Source organism: Mangifera indica, chromosome 9, assembly GCF_011075055.1.
Source record: "Mangifera indica cultivar Alphonso chromosome 9, CATAS_Mindica_2.1, whole genome shotgun sequence".
NCBI classification, from domain to species: domain Eukaryota; kingdom Viridiplantae; phylum Streptophyta; class Magnoliopsida; order Sapindales; family Anacardiaceae; genus Mangifera; species Mangifera indica.
Genome location: NC_058145.1, coordinates 11,780,285 through 11,797,340, shown reverse-complemented (window position 1 = coordinate 11,797,340; position 17,056 = coordinate 11,780,285). Strand labels below are relative to the sequence as shown.

At 35.8% G+C, this 17,056-nt stretch overlaps 3 protein-coding genes and 1 non-coding gene across 9 annotated transcripts; 3 read left to right on the top strand and 1 right to left on the bottom strand.

The window, feature by feature from the left end:
- The first annotated feature begins 2,818 nt into the window (after positions 1-2,818).
- On the top strand, positions 2,819-6,691 carry LOC123226005 (serine/threonine-protein phosphatase PP1 isozyme 2). Its single transcript, XM_044650422.1, has 4 exons — positions 2,819-3,276; positions 4,597-5,156; positions 5,240-5,458; positions 6,374-6,691. Exons 1-3 carry the CDS (start codon positions 3,084-3,086, stop codon positions 5,411-5,413), a joined length of 927 nt encoding a protein of 308 aa, XP_044506357.1. The 5' UTR covers positions 2,819-3,083; the 3' UTR covers positions 5,414-5,458; positions 6,374-6,691.
- Positions 6,692-7,759: 1,068 nt separating this feature from the next.
- LOC123225375 (pentatricopeptide repeat-containing protein At3g46790, chloroplastic) lies at positions 7,760-13,657 on the top strand. Of its 6 annotated transcripts, XM_044649308.1 has the most exons (9): positions 7,760-10,300; positions 10,400-10,489; positions 10,604-10,774; positions 11,201-11,437; positions 11,584-11,673; positions 11,778-11,908; positions 12,689-12,859; positions 13,019-13,127; positions 13,242-13,657. In XM_044649308.1, exon 1 carries the CDS (start codon positions 7,907-7,909, stop codon positions 9,881-9,883), a length of 1,977 nt encoding a protein of 658 aa, XP_044505243.1. In that variant the 5' UTR covers positions 7,760-7,906; the 3' UTR covers positions 9,884-10,300; positions 10,400-10,489; positions 10,604-10,774; positions 11,201-11,437; positions 11,584-11,673; positions 11,778-11,908; positions 12,689-12,859; positions 13,019-13,127; positions 13,242-13,657. The 6 variants fall into 6 exon arrangements, with proteins under 6 accessions (XP_044505243.1, XP_044505248.1, XP_044505244.1 ...); XM_044649313.1 differs by having other exon boundaries at positions 10,604-10,656; positions 11,190-11,437; positions 13,019-13,657; XM_044649309.1 differs by having other exon boundaries at positions 11,778-11,893; positions 13,019-13,657.
- On the bottom strand, positions 10,117-10,190 carry TRNAV-CAC. The gene has a single exon. It is a non-coding gene; the product is annotated as a tRNA-Val (tRNA).
- Positions 13,658-14,148: 491 nt separating the features above from the next.
- On the top strand, positions 14,149-16,644 carry LOC123225376 (eukaryotic translation initiation factor 3 subunit G-like). Its single transcript, XM_044649314.1, has 2 exons — positions 14,149-14,556; positions 15,926-16,644. The coding sequence occupies exons 1-2, from the start codon at positions 14,211-14,213 to the stop codon at positions 16,459-16,461; spliced, it is 882 nt and encodes a 293-aa protein (XP_044505249.1). The 5' UTR covers positions 14,149-14,210; the 3' UTR covers positions 16,462-16,644.
- The last annotated feature ends 412 nt before the right edge of the window (positions 16,645-17,056 follow it).

The following is a 17,056-nucleotide window of genomic DNA, read 5'->3' as shown; positions in this document are numbered from 1 at the left end:
AATGCTAGCTCTTACATCCCGTATTGGTAAGACAAATCCACTTGGGGCTCCCTTCTCAGAAGCATTGTGCGAAAATGAATACTGAGTTTTGGCCATGCAGATAGGGAGACCAGAAAACCCTTGCTTGCTTTACATCTTAATTTGTTTCTCAGCCTAGTTGCACAAAAATGAAATTCCAAGTCAACAAAAGAAGTCCTGAAGTGACTGTGGATGAAGGAAGAAATAACAATATTTTGGCTCGGTGTTTTGGAGACTGCAAACTTGACAGGAGTGAAAAATTATCAAAATATTCACAACACAAAAATATGCACATATGCGTGTCCGGTTTAGGCTGTATCCGGTTAAAAGTTTTATTTTTAACGATAAAAATAAGTTTTATTACTTATTAAATTAATGTTTAATAATTTATATATTTTGTTAATTATGAAAAGTATACATTACATAAAATTTAGTATATAAAATACATATGATTAAATATAATTTTTTTATTTTATTAGATATTAGATATAACTCGAACCGGTCGGTCGGTCGGTCCAAATGGTCCAACCGGTTCGACCGAAACCAGCACTTAAAACGGTTTTTATTCCAATCCGGTTTTAAAAACCTTGGTATCTACCTTAGATAATCCTTGATTTACATTAATTGACTTATGTAAAGATACTCAAATAACATTGAATTGTGTAATAACTAAATCCCATGTGACCACAAATTTAAGTGGTCATTGGTATCCATTAGTAGACTTAATTGAATTATCTACTCTTATATTCGAGAGTGATAAATCTTTATAAATTCATTATAACTTCATACATCTCTCAATATGATTAATTATCACCATTCTAATAATCATGTCTCAAGAACTGCGTTAAACTGGTGTCAAACCATATTGATTTTTGTACAAAATGGTCGAATGGTCTCATGTTAAAAGATTATATATATCACTGTTTGTTAGAGGGTATGTTCCATAGTCAGCGGAGGGGTTATCATCCATATGAAATTATCTAAGCATATTAGTTCGGTGAACATGTCTATAAAATGACCGTCATATGTACTTGTAGGACTCTCATGATCAATATCATACATTAATCTTCTCGTCACGACTCTACTATCCTAAGGATATTCATCTAATTACATATCGTACAATAGTGATTAAGAAATGTCTTTTTTTATTAACATAAACGTGATACCAATAATGAACAAATACAATTACATGAATTAGATAATTGGTTTTAGAGCCCATACTCTAACAATTTATATTAATTTCTCTAAGCTCAATGTTTTGTACAAATGTGAAACTGATATGAGTGTTATTTTTCTTAAAAAGGCAACAATATTGTAAAACAAATTCCTTGTGATGGAATTCGTAAGAAATATTTTTCATACAAAGTATTGTATAAATTTTTTAGAGAGTAATTGTGACATTGAATGTCTTTAAAATTGCAATTTGATGGATGATAAAAAGGGGGAAAAGAATGTAGATGAATGATTGATTTCAAATTTATTTGTTCTTTTGTTAGGGGAGAAGCTACTTGTTATATTTGTATATACTCAAACTGTAATCTACATTAAATTAAAATATAAATTTTTAATTAGATTTGATTTAATTTAAAATATAAAATAATTTTATTTAGTTTAAAAATTTTTAATTTAATTTGAAATTAAAAAAATCACATCGGACTATGCTCCCCTGCCCGAACATTTGATCCAAATAAGGGTTTGGTTTTTGTGACAAATTAAATATTGATTTGATCCATAAAATATTTGTTTATTTAAATTAAAATAAATAATATATATATTTATTTATTTATACAAATAAATTAAGATTTGATGATTATAACAAGGTAGAAAGTTTGGAAATGTACAAAGTGTGATGACCTACAAAATCTATAAAGTAGATTTGTTGACAATATTAAGAGGTTATGAAATTATTTGGGCCTGACAACATTTTCAACTCTTCTAGTTTTTGACAAAATCAAACAAACCAACATATTTAATTCTCTACTTTCAATATATATATATATATATATATATATGAATGATTATTTTGATGATTCAAATTGTTCACCAATACCCTCTTCTTTTATCCTTTATTTCATCTGATTCTTTCTTATAAATGATTTTAATGGGTTTAGATTTAGATAAGTGATAGTTTCGATGAGTTTGAATATGTTAGATATTCATTCCAAATTCTATAAATTAAATACAAGATTAAATTTATATACTCGGAATGTATTTTGATCAATTTGATGATAATTTGAAGCCTGATAAATTAATTGCCACCACATAATTTGGTTCTATGCACTACAGTTTTCTATGTAAATTGGTTTTATAGTCACACTAGGAAGAAAAAGAATTTTTGTTTTGGTTCGTATATACATGAGTTAAACGATAGTTTTAAAAATTTAAATATTATCTAATTATCTTCAACCGTTTTTAACTGTCTTAAACAGGTAAATCTAAATATTGAGCATAAATAGAATCAACACATCATGAATAGATTAAATCCAATAAGATAAACGACGTTATTTGAATTAAAACGATTAAATTGCAAATTTTTAAATATATTAAAGGGTCAAAAAGCCTTATTCAATTATTGTAGTGGGGTTGGGTAGGAATAATTAAATGGCTTGGGTTTTTTCAAACTTGAAAATTACATATTTACAAATTTATTTTTATTATTATTATGTTTTTGGTTAGATTTTGAACGAAAATTGTGTATTCAATTGGTTAAAAACTTCTTAAGAAATGTAAATCATTCTTAAATAATTAAATACAGATGGCTATAAATATTGGACAATATCGTAATAAAGTTTCTGAAACAAAGAAAGCCAAACGATTGATATTGATATTATTGTTAGCCGCTCGGCTCCTCCGCTACATCGGCGCTGCAGTCAGTGTTTCCGTTCTCTGCTCACCTCCATTTTCTTCTTTAAATTATTCCATCAATAAAAAAAAACAAAATCATTTTTAAATATTATTATTTTCTTCAATCTGCGAAGACAGAGGCCTCTGCAAATTCTTCTGGCTTGCGTTTCTTCGTTTTCCTGTCGTCGTTTCTAAGATTTGTGCTGTAGAAATTATTAAAAATGGCACAAGGAAGCATGGACCCTGCTGTTTTGGACGATATCATAAACCGTTTATTGGATGTCAAGAACGGTAGACAAGGCAAACAAGTTCAACTCAGCGAGGCCGAGATCCGCCAACTCTGTGTGGTCTCCAGGGAAATCTTCCTTCAACAACCTAATCTTCTCGAACTCGCTGCACCCATCAAGATCTGCGGTACGTCATCATTTTTAACCCCTTTTTTTAGGTTAAATTAGTGATAATGAGATAAGAATTGTAATAATTTTTTTATTTTTTTAACCTATAACCTGTGACCTGTAATGTTACTGTAAAGGTCTCTCTTTTAGTGTCGTTGATGGTGCTTTTGTTTTTGGGTTCTGATTTAGTGGGGAAGTTTGTGGCTTTTGGGAAGAAAATTGGGTTTTGAAAATTAAGGTAAAGGAAAAACGCTAAAGAGTGTAATGAGGGATCTTACAAAGATATGATTTTTGGTTCCTGTGGCTTATTTGAGTTTTGTGCATTTTGATTTTACGTTTCAATGAGGTTGACACCTTTTTGTACAGCCTTGTAATCATCCCAAAAAGGTTAAAAGGAACAAGGGGGAATAAGTGTGCAGGTTTAAGCATGTGGGTGCTAAAGGCCTGCATCGAGGCTAATGTAGAAATGTAGAGCTTGTTTGAATTTGGTTTTGTATATTTTTTGTGATGTTTGTGCCTGAACTGCATTAATTGTAGAAGCTATTGCCGTATATTTGTCAATAACCTTATATTGGAGTTTTTGGTGTAAACTGTTTTGGACAAAGTTCTTGCATGTTTTTATCTAAAAGAAGGTGAATAGTAATAGTGGCAACTTGTAATCATTTACAATAATGGTGTCAGACTGTGTGACATTGAACCATTCATCGAAATTCTATCAGGTGTTCTTTAGCTGTTGACTTTGCTTTACTTCAAGTTGTCTCTTTTTTGGTGATGGATTGTGTTAACCTGTTGATTTTGAGTCTTAAATATGAGAGATTAGGAGAACATAGCTGGAAGAGGACAACTGCATTGAGGGAATAAGGACATTAAGGGGAAATTAGTCTTGTCTCTTGTTTGCTTCCATCTACATGATTGAAGTGGCGCCACTGCTGTATTGCTGCTTGTAAGACTCACATTGCAATATTCATCTACAGATTGTCAGAGTAACTGTGTAATATTCATCAAATGTTGTATTTGGTGAAACAAATAGGAATTCTTGAGAATTATAATCAGTTATTGATATCTCACCTCATTTTTATGTGAAAATGACAGACAACAATAAAGGTTATGAGCATTATGATGCTTAGATTGTTGCTTAAGATGTTACCTATTGCTAGTTTTGAATTAGATTTTGGCTGGTTCTATTATGACCCTTTTACTTAATTTCTCTTTTGGATGTCTCTTTGTTGGCATAAATTATGAAATTCTTGTATCATTCCTACTTATATTGTGTCTGTTGCTGCTAAAGTTGAGTATCTTTAACCTTTGTAATTTTGGCTTTCTTTTTCTGAATTTCCAGGAGATATTCATGGGCAGTATTCAGATCTTTTGAGACTTTTTGAATATGGGGGCTTCCCTCCTAATGCTAATTATTTATTCCTTGGGGACTATGTAGACCGTGGCAAGCAGAGTTTGGAAACAATTTGCCTTTTGCTTGCATATAAAATCAAATACCCCGAGAACTTCTTTCTTTTAAGAGGAAATCATGAATGTGCCTCTATCAACCGGATTTATGGATTTTATGATGAATGCAAACGCCGATTTAATGTTAGAATATGGAAAGTATTTACTGATTGTTTTAACTGCCTTCCTGTAGCTGCTCTAATCGATGACAAGATATTGTGCATGCATGGTGGCCTTTCCCCTGATTTAACAAATTTGGATCAAATTAAGATGTTGACCCGTCCAACTGATGTTCCAGATTCTGGTTTACTTTGTGATTTACTTTGGTCAGATCCTGGACGAGATGTCAAGGGCTGGGGAATGAATGACCGGGGAGTCTCATACACTTTTGGGCCGGATGCGGTGGCAGAATTTTTGATGAAGAATGATATGGACCTGGTCTGTCGTGCACATCAGGTTAGGGGCATGAACTTTTCTCTCTCTGCCTCTCTTCCCATGCTCTTGAGCCAAGTAGCTTACATTGATGCTTATTTTTCCAGGTTGTTGAGGATGGGTATGAGTTCTTCGCTGATAGACAGCTTGTCACAATATTTTCTGCTCCCAATTATTGTGGTGAATTTGATAATGCTGGTGCAATGATGAGTGTTGATGAAAGCTTAATGTGCTCTTTCCAAATCCTTAAGCCTACAGATAAAAGGCCTAGGTTCTCATGAAAAAATATGGTGATTTCTGTTCAAATTGCGCATAGAATTGATAATGTGAGTTTCACAAGGCTTCTTTTTCTACTTAAGTCTTGTCACGGTGATCTTTAAATTTAAGTGAAGAATTTGCTATCTAGTGCTGAAAACTTGAAGTATTTTCCTAAGTGTAATGGTGCATGCAGTTGCTAGTCTTATTGGTAGACTTTAATTGTGCTAGTAATCATGTGGATCTCTGCTGATATATGTTTATACCACTTTTGGACTAGAGCTGTAAAATAAATTGGAATATTAAACTAGAATAAATGAGATGAACTTCACAGCCGAGCTTCACAACTTGCCAGTTCATCTGAATTGGTGGTGCATAGGAATTTTGTTCCTTCCACAAATTCTACTTACCTTATTTGTGACATCTACCTTACTATCTGATGTTACATTAATAATCACAAGCATCACAGGATGCAGATGCCCCTATAATTTTCTGTCTATTCTCTTCCCTGTATATGTTTTTTAAATTTTAATGCTTTTACTTATAATCATACCAAATGATAGAGATGGGCCATCTCTTTCAGTTTTACTTTAGTCGTGTTTGAATGAGCACTGTCTTGTAGTCTCCTTTTTATGTCTATCTATATGATTAAATTAATGATATCTCTGCCCTAGGTTAGTTTTGTGATATGGTATGCACAGCGAAGAGAAGTCATCTTAGATTTGTGAGATGTTCGAATGTCCATTTGTATTCTTGAACATATTATTTTATTGTTAAAATTTCTCTGTATTAGTTACATCATCTCTTTAAAGTTGTCGCTGATTCTATATGGCAAACTTGAACCCATATCAAACATACATGAGCTTTCTATACCTTCACTCTTCAAGCATTTCATTTGTTAAATGCGACCATTCCGATTTCTGATGTTGATTCCATTATTTCTTCCACTCTTAACATTGTGCTAATGTTTTACACATTCCTTGCAGTATATTGTGAGTCAAGGAAAAAACAGTTGAAGATAAGCCTGTTTTATAGCGCCTTCAGTGTTGGAAGTTGCAGACTAATATGCTTCTTTCAGCGTTGAGGCGATGAGTTATTTTTTTAAAAAAATATTGTGTCGAAAGAGGAGCTCTTCAACTTCATAGGGCGGCAACAATGGGGAGCAAATTCATATTTTTCAATTAAGTATTCACACGGAAATTTGATGACCGTGTATATTCATAATGTTTTGTAATTGACTGCACTTTGTAGAATACAAGACCCAGATTGTCTTCTTCAATATAAATTCTCTCTATGTCGCTAAATAGCTTTTTCTTTTTAAACTCTGGAGTTCTGGAGCTGTCTTGATTTGAATGGATTAGCATGTTGCTGATTGTATTGCATCGCTATTTTGCTGCTACTGAAAGAACTAGTGGTTGATTCCGCAGCATGTCTTGCTTCTTTATTTGCTCCCATTTTGCTTGTGGTGGTTGCCTCTACTACCAGAGCTTGGTAGTGGTTACCTTGAAGATGAACCTCATAGTGATGGAAGACACGTAACAACACAAGGAGCAATCTAAAATATTGCACATTCTGTGTTAATTGAATGTCAAAATATGTACCAATTTCTTCCATATCTTCATCGTCGGAGTAATGCTCCTTGGCCTGGTTGTTTCCATTCCAACCCCTCGGTCCCTGGCTGAAATTATCGTATACGTGGCTGATTGGTTGAAAATAGAAGTACAAACGCAGTAATAGTGCATGCTTTTAGAGTATTGTATAATTTATTAATGCTTTTAAAATTAAATTGATAATCGAATGGATTACTTAGTGATTCACCGTTGAATCGATTCAACCAACTAATTAAAGACTAACATAATTTTAAATTTGTTTATTTGCCCAAATAACATAATGTATATAACATAAAAATACAAATAATTCATATAAACTGTAATTAATTCATCATGAAGTTTGTTCAAAAATTTGCGTAAACTAAAGTTTCTTTGGTTGATCATGCGTATAAACACAACTACATTGTATCTAGGGTTAGATTGAACCGAACCAAGTTTGAATTCAGTTCGATTCATATATAGCTGAGCTCGAGTTCATGAAAGTCGAACTCAAGCTCGGTTTAAATTCAATTCAACTAATTTTTCTTTATTAAAACGATGTCGTTTTAATATATATTGGTCAAAACGATGTCGTTTTGTATCAAAATTTTTAATTAAAAAATCTGATGAATAGCTCGAGCTCGGTTAGGGCTAACTTGTTTTGGGTTTGTTCGAGCTGAACTCAAATTCAAATGGGTTCGGTTTGAGTCCAGCCCTAATTGTATCAGACAATAAAGAAACATCAAAAAACAAGAAAAATAAAAATCAAACAAAAAAATAACAAAGATCTGTCTACAGTAACAATAGAGGACTGAGTACAAATGGGCAAGAGAGGCTTGAAGACAACAGCAAATCAGTACTTATCAGCGATGGCAGGTTGAAGCTCATACAAAAATCCCCACTTTTAGTCAGCGGATACCTGAGTCTCATATGATGTGGGCGTTTCACCCTCCGCAAACTACCCAACTACCTTCTCACTGCAACAATTCAGCTCGTGCTTCTCCTAAGCCACCTATCTGCTCATTAACGTTTAACCCCTCTAATTCCTCTTCCTCCACCACCACAGCCGTCGACAACAAAAACAACTTAATCCAATCTTTATGCAAACAAGGCAATCTCAAACACGCTCTTAAAATCCTCACCAACGAACCCAACCCCACCCAACGCACCTACGAGCTACTCCTCCTTTCTTGCTCCCACCACAACTCTCTTTCCGATGCCCAAAACGTTCACTGTCACCTCATCGATAATGGGTTCGACCAAGATCCTTTCTTGGCCACCAAACTCATTAATATGTATGCGGAACTCGATTCTATTGATCAGGCACGCCAGGTGTTTGATGAAACGCGAAATAAAACTATTTATGTTTGGAATGCGCTCTTTCGGGCGCTTTCGTTGGCGGGTTGTGGAGAAGAGGTTTTGACTTTGTATCAGGAAATGAATCGGATGGGGGTTCAATCTGATAGGTTCACTTATACTTATGTGCTCAAGGCTTGTGTTGCATCAAATTGTTTAATTTCCCTTTTCAAACAAGGGAAGGAGATTCACGCGAGTATTTTACGTCGTGGATATGGTGCACGCGTGCATATTATGACTACTTTGATAGATATGTATGCAAGGTTTGGCTGTGTGAGGTATGCTAGTTTTGTTTTCAATGAGATGGCTGTGAAAAATGTAGTTTCTTGGAGTGCTATGATTGCTTGTTATGCAAGAAATGGAATGGCATTTGAAGCATTGGAGGTTTTTCGTGAAATGATAATGGAGACCCATGATTTGAATCCTAATTCAGTGACTATGGTTAGCGTGCTTCAAGCTTGCGCAGCTCTTGCTGCTTTAGAGCCAGGGAAGTTGATACATGCTTATATGTTAAGAAGGGGTCTTGATTCCATTTTGCCGGTTATAAGTGCTCTGGTGACTATGTATGCAAGATGTGGCAAGCTTGGACTAGGACAGCGAGTTTTCGATCTAATGGAGAAGAGGGATGTTGTTTCCTGGAATTCCTTGATTTCAAGTTATGGGGTCCATGGATTTGGAAAGGAAGCCATAAAAATTTTTAAAGAGATGATTTGCCATGGAATTCAGCCGAGTCCTATAACTTTTGTCAGTGTTTTGGGAGCTTGCAGCCATTCAGGGCTTGTTGAGGATGGAAAGATGCTTTTTGAATCAATGCGGAAAGAGCATATGATAAGTCCTAGTGTAGAGCACTATGCTTGTATGGTAGATCTTCTTGGCCGTGCTAACAAGTTAGAAGAAGCTGCCAAGATCATAGAAAATATGAGGATTGAACCGGGACCCAAAGTTTGGGGTTCATTACTTGGATCATCTAGGATCCATTGTAATGTTGGGCTTGCTGAGAGAGCAAGCAAGCGACTTTTTGAGCTTGAGCCTACAAACGCTGGCAATTATGTATTGCTAGCTGATGTGTATGCTGAAGCTAATATGTGGAATCAGGTAAAAAGAGTGAAAAAGCTACTACAAGTCAGGGGGCTGCAAAAGGTCCCAGGTCGAAGTTGGATTGAAGTTAAGAGGAAAATGTACTCATTTGTTTCTGTTGATGAGTTCAACCCACAGGTCGAACAGTTGCACGCTCTGTTAATCAAACTGTCCACCGAGATGAAGGAGGAAGGCTATGTGCCACAAACCAAGGTTGTGCTCTATGACCTTGATAGTGAGGAGAAGGAACGAATTGTATTAGGCCACAGTGAAAAACTAGCAGTTGCATTTGGACTCATCAATTCCAGCAATGGAGAAACCATTCGGATTACCAAGAATTTGAGATTGTGTGAAGATTGCCATTCTTTCACAAAATTCATTTCCAAGTTTGCAAATAAAGAGATTCTGGTTCGAGATGTTAATCGCTTTCACCATTTTAGCGATGGGGTCTGTTCATGTGGTGACTATTGGTAGTCATATTGTTGTAATGAAAAATCAATCTTTTCCCAGTTGAGATCAATACAGTAAAAAAAAAAAAATCAATCTTTTTCCAGTTGAGATCAATGCACATATTTAAAATATGTATAGCATTATACTTTCTTCAAAAAGTAATATAGCTTCTTCATTGTATATACTTTGATAACATAAATTTGAATACCATAAGCATATCACCATAACATTCAGTAAATGGAGAAAATTAAAAAGAATGTCTGAGCCCGGGTTCGAACCGGGGACCTCTAGTGTGTGAGACTAGCGTGATAACCGACTACACCACCCAGACGGCTTGTTAACGCCTTCTTAATCATACCATAATACTCTGTGTATTTTCTAAGAGTTTTATAACCCTAGGGCGGAGTTTGTCTGCTCCGTCGACGGAATCGATTCTCTGAGGTAATATTTCTATCTTTTGAAATATTCAAAAATCTTTCCTTGAATTCATTTTGGTGGTCAAGGTTTGGTTATTCTGATATCTATTAATGACTGTTGTAGACCGATGCCAGTGGCTTGGTATCTCAGCTGAAACATATGCAAAATAAGATTGTGGAATTGGAAGGAAGAAACAATATTTTGTCCTAAAAGGTATTGTTTTGATTGTTATCAAGCTAGTTTTCTTTTTTCTTTTGGAGTTATTAGTGACGGAGGCTTTTTAGTATACTTTTAATTTGCAGAAATTTTGTTGTCTTTTTTATTCAGCATCAATCAACGGAAGCAGAAAATGGATTCTTCAGTCACGGCTGAACGACCTGGTCAGGGGACTCAACTTAATGTTCTATTGCATTATGCATGCTTGAGTAGGGAAATCGCTTTCTGTGTGATGTGGATTAAGGCTTTGTAGATTTTGTTGAGGAGTGAAACCTCATGAAGGTAGTGATATATAATCTGTTTGATTCAATTAAGATTCTTTCTTCCCATCTTCTGTTCCATTCTCCCAATTGGCTGGGCACTAGGAATGATTTTGGGGAATTTTGTCTTCAGGGTATGCCTGTTGTGTAAAGCTTTATGTAGTTTTTGCATGTACCATATATGATGTGTTTGACTAAGTTTAAATAACCATATATTAGTGTCTCATGTTACATGATTTGAGAAAAAGAATACAACCATCCGATTCATTGATAGTGGTTTACGTCTAACTTTTTTCTCTCTCTCTGCATGCTTAGAATTTCTTTGAACTTTTATGTCAGATTATGTATATTTGACACACAATCGGTAGAATTTCCTATTAGAACTTTTATCATGCTTCTGCTTATATATTTGTTTATTTATATATATATTTCCTTAGATAAATTGTAGGAACAAAGCACTGGACCATCTTTATGAAGAGCTCTGAAGGATGTTGCAATGGAGAAGGATCCAGCTGTTGTTGCACGGGTGGATGTCATCTAAACATTATGTGCATTTGGTTCTTATCACATATCCATGTGATAATTACTATTCTTCACCCACGAAGTCTAATATTTTAGTGTAGGAGGATCTTTCAGCTCAATTTCGCACTCTCAAAAAAGTGTAAAAGAAGCAGAACAGTACGAGGTATGCAGTTAATGCTCTTTTCTGACATATGATGTATCTTACGTTATTATTCTTACTTTTTGCTCTTCAATAGGCTGAGGAAGATGCTGCAGCCTTGAGAGCAGTGAACTAAACTCGTTAATTTACTTTTTTTTTTTTTTTTGCAGGATGATAAAGTAATACTTGAAAAGCAATTGCATGATATGGCTGTAGTGGTTGATAGACTAGAAAATTGCAGACAGAAACTTCTAATGGAGGTGCAGCAATCGCTTCCATGTTTTTTTTTTCCCCTGTAACTAGGGGGTTTTTGGGGTGGGTCTACGTTCTCAAGGCAAAGTCAATTTGTTATTTATTTTGACAGATTGATGGTCAATCTTCAGAGATAGAGAAGCTTTTTGAAGAGAATTCTAATTTCTTGTCTACTTATCAAGACGCAATTGGGATAACAAAGCATTGGGAGAACCAGGCAATCAGAAGGTTTCTAGAACTAGAGTTATGTATTAAGCATCTCTGTAAATCTATGTGCCATGGATTATAAATTAAGATGCAAGTTTCCCCTAAATTATTGTTGCATGATGATACGAATCTTAGAGAACCACACCTCAAAAGCTAGCTATGGAGATGGGAGAGCACAAGGCCATATAAACCCCACACTAGTTGCTCATACTTTCCAATGTGGGATGCAAGTCTTATACCTTGCGCTTGGGATCCTAACATACCACCACGCTCCGCAGCCCCGACGCTCACGCGGGCTGGCTGTGCGCTAGCTCCTGCTAGCCCCGGGCGAACACTGCAATGCCGACGTCACCACCTGTGCCGCACGATTGCAACTAGGAGACATGGTGATGACTTTGATACCAAATGATACGAACCTTAGGAGAACCACACCTCAAAAGCTAACTATTGAGATGGGAGAGCCCAAGGCCATATAAACCTCACACTAGTTGCTCATACTTTTCAATGTGGGATCCAAGTCCCATACCTTGCACTTGGGATCCTAACACATGATTATCACAGTCTGCATCAGTTCAGTACATATGATAGCTTATTCATGTCACATCTTCATAGCTTTCTGATAATGTGCTAAAGCTATAGTCTGATCTCTTGTAAAAGCTGATGTTATTTACAGTGTTTATTATTCTCTATACATGATAATTGCTTCTGTGTATGCTATATCCAAAATCTTTTCCCGGGGTTGGCATTGTTTCAAATATGACCATGTTTCTGAAAGGTGAGTAGTTCTGATAATCTGCATGATACGTTATTTTTCAGGTCAAAGACTGTCTGAAGCAAAATGAAGACCTCCGTGGAAGTCTAGACAAGTTAAGAACTGAACAGGCCAGTTTAGTGTCTATGAATGATAAGACTATCCTGAGAGGTTAATCAGAAATCCCGAAATATGCTGTCAGCCTGAATGGTTTGCCAGAGTTTCTATCCCTCAAGGTTGGTTCATAACTTAAGAGGTTGTGTTTCTTAGTGAGTCCAATGATCTTTTCTTTGAGGAATAACTACCAGTTTACATCCTGGTCCTTTTCACTTTATGCATTCTTAGGGACATCTTATTGAATGTGAGTTCCTTACTATTCCTAATTGTTGTTATAGGGCTGGGTGGCACAAGAACAGAGAAAAGCAGAGGCACTGTCGCTCATGTATTGCAGCTCTCAGCATAAGTTCAGCAAGCCACACAAGGATATAATGGACTTGCACGGCTGTAAGATCTTCTACCTGTTGTCTCATTTTATTTTATTTTTTTTCACTAGATGTTTTGGTGTACAAATTATTCATGAAAAATTCTCTGATTTTTTTTTCATTTAAAATATTGTAGCTATAAACCAGTGCTACAAAATATTGAGAGCAGTCTTATTGTAATGAAACGAGATGGTCTGTAACTGTGCAATAAACAGAAAGGGCAGTTTTGTGTCAACATTTGCAATGTATGCTTTTTGTGGTGGACTCTATCTGAATTGCTCAAGCTAAGATCATTGTTTAGCTAGAACAAGCCAAGTTCGAGAAGGGCTAACCCCAACTTGAGATCGAATCGCAGAAATTTACTGGCAAATACATCTTTTCTGACAATTTTTCTTTTTTGCCATATTCAACAACCTTTTTTCTCTAGTGGCTTCTCTAGTGAAGTTGTTACCATCTCGAGTGCATTGAGCTTGAGTTATCTTCAAGCTATTGAAGATTTGGAATCAGAACAGGTTCACCATGAAACCGAATTTAACACCTCATCTTTTACAAGTGTTTAGTCTGAATCACTTGTGTGTTATGTTTTGATTCATTTGTGAGTTGAAATGGAGAGTAGACATTTAAGTACACAAAAAATGTGTCATCATATGATTGAATGATTTTAGAGTAAGTGTAAAATAACGTTAAATTATATAAAGACATATCATCTATATATTCAATTGTATTATGCGTATAACATTGCTAAATAAAATTCGTACCGCACTAGGAAAAAGGTGGATAATGAGCATGGAAACTTGTGGCTTGTGTGGATTTTTTTTGAATTTATGTAACATTTTCAATAATTAATCGAAAGTTCCTCACATATTGGATGTCATATGTAGTTTTCCAAATCTTGGGATGGAAATGGTAATATAATTTGGTTTTTATCCAAGGAAAAGTAGTAGTAAATATAAAAACGAAATTACCTCGGAACAGAAGAAACAGCTAAACGGCAGCGTTTATAGAACAAACGCACTCACCGTTTCTCAATGATATAATGTCAGGTCACGCATAACAAAATCTTAAATCCCTAACCCTATAGAGCGGGCTTACAAGCAACATAACAATGTCAGTGTCGACCCAAAACCCGACCCAGCCGAAGCTGCGATGGGGAGAACTGGACGAGGACGATGGAGAGGATTTGGACTTCCTCTTGCCACCTAAGCAAGTGATCGGTCCCGATGAGAATGGGATCAAGAAAGTAATTGAGTACAAGTTCAACGACGAGGGGAATAAGGTCAAAATCACCACCACCACTCGCACTCGCAAGCTCGCAAATGCTCGTCTCAGTAAGCGTGCCATTGAGAGGAGAAACTGGGCCAAATTCGGCGATGCCGTGCGCGAAGATGTTGGTAGCAGACTTACCATGGTCTCAACAGAAGAGATCTTGCTTGAGCGACCTCGTGCTCCTGGTTCGTCACTTCTCTTTTCATTTGTATGTACATGTGTTGTACAGTGTGGTTTTATGTTGTTGATATATGGTCTGTGTGATGTAGATGTGTGGTTGAGAAATTTATAGGTTTTGGTAGTTTACTATGGAATGGATATATAAACCGCGAAAAGTTTGTTTTTTTCTTGGATGGCTTGTAAATTTGGTTCTGTATGTATTGTCATCCTGGCTATTTGCTTTTGTTATTTCACTCATATATGTTGTCGGGTTTGAAGATTTTCATTTTCCAATTTGTATGTCGTGGGGTTTGAAGATTTTCATCTTCCCTTGTAAATATATTGAAAATGATAGGGTTTGGCATGTGCCTAATTTTGAACTTAAGTGTTAAGGGGGTTTGGGGAAAGGTGAGTTATTAGAATAAATGAAAAGGGTTCCAATAAAATTTTGTTAAATGTTAACATTGATTTCAATTGTCTTTTATATGCTTTATTATTTCATTTGAGGAGGCTTTATTTGTTCCTTAAATGTAAGCATTTTATATGCTTATGCTCTTCAGGAATTATATGAGGATGTCTCCTTGGGTTATGAAATTGCAGTGCATGTTCTTTTTTGTCATTAACTATGGAAATTCGAGTTGGATGTTAATTAGTGATATAAATTTCAGGAATTAAGAAGATTATAATTGTGTTCATAAAATGACCAGTGATGACTGCTCATTTCGGTTTTCTTGTTCCTTGGCCAGTATTTTAGAAAGAGCACAATACTTTGTGAGTGGAAGGCTGATGAATCTAGCCTATGTCCTGAATAGTAAAAATGAAGGGCCTTAGCTGTCTTGTAACTGATGGCTGTTATTAGATACTTGTATTGTTATTTAAGTTTATGACATGGGAAGACTTTGTGTTGTGGTTGGACAATTGTATTCTTACAATACCCCTTTCAAGAAAATGTGCTAGCTGAATTAGCATTATTTTACTATACCGTAGAAATTCTTTGACAAAACTGCATCTTTGTGTTACAGTTTAGAGACATATATAATCTTTTAACTGCCTTACTGCATATCTATTCTGCATATATCATTGAGAAATGGAGTTTGTGTTTTTCTTTTGCATAAGAGAACTGAATGAGTGACCATGTTTATGTTAACTTGGTACACGAGATTAATTGAGTCCCTTGTTAATATCTAAGTCTGATTGATTATTATGTCTGTATAGTATTAACTTTTTTCAAATGCATCATACAGAATTAAATTTTGATTTCCTTATTGCTGCTATTTTTTTGGTGTTACTGCTGTATCTGTAAGATTTGTTAAGCCCCATTGTATTGCAATGGATGTCTTGTATTGTTTATTACAACCCCCTTTCCTTTATACTGAACTTTGAACTTGCCAACAGGCAGCAAACCAGAAGAAACAAAGGTTGCAGGAGATTCCTTGGCTCAACTTGGCAAAGGAGGTGCTGTTCTCATGGTGTGTAGGACTTGTGGTAAGAAGGGTGACCACTGGACGTCAAGGTGTCCCTACAAAGACCTTGCTGCACCATCTGAGGGATTTGTTGATAAGCCGGCCGCATCAGAAACCACAGTTGCTGCTGCTGGTGCAACCAAGGGAACATATGTTCCTCCTGGCATGAGAGCTGGGGCAGAGAGAACTGGAACTGATATGAGACGCAGGAATGATGAAAACTCTGTTAGGGTCACCAATCTTTCAGAGGACACTCGGGAACCTGATCTGCTTGAGCTTTTCCGGCCTTTTGGTGCTGTAAGTCGTGTTTATGTTGCTGTTGATCAGAAGACTGGCATGAGCCGAGGTTTTGGTTTCGTGAACTTTGTGAACAAAGAAGATGCTCAGAGAGCAATCAACAAACTGAATGGTTATGGGTATGACAGTCTCATTCTCAGAGTTGAATGGGCAACACCGAGGACAAACTAGATTCTGCTTTCCTTACCAGTTTTAATGTTCTACAATAACAATTTTGGTTATTGCAATATTTATGAACTTCCTAAAGATGAGCAGGATTTGACGTGGTCAATATTTATGAACTTCTGAAAGATGATCAGGATTTGACATGGTTTTGTGACAGTGTGGCTTCTATAAAAGTAATTTGTATGCAAATGATTTGACTTGTGCATTTCGTTCAACCTTTTAACATCCCTTGATCTGGTGCTTGTGAAAGCTGGTTTAGCGTAGCCAAATAATACTATTTTTTGTTTTGGTTAAAAAAGGGAGTAATGATTGATATATTTGGGTTATAGAGTGAGGACTATTTGTTTTTGGAGTCTGGGGGGTTGAAATGTTTGGTAACTAAGAGAAAAAGAATGTAGTTTCTCATGGCATGCGAGGTATATACCATCTAAAACAGAGACTTCCCCCTGTAGTTGTTTGTAAATCACTGGATGCCTCATTGCGTGGCAGATCATGAAGATTAGATAGACGTCTTATCTTGACTCAATGGAGTCGAATGTTCAATAGGGTCGACCCCTAAATTAGGATGGAGAGCCTATACTTAGGATTAAAGTCCAAAAGC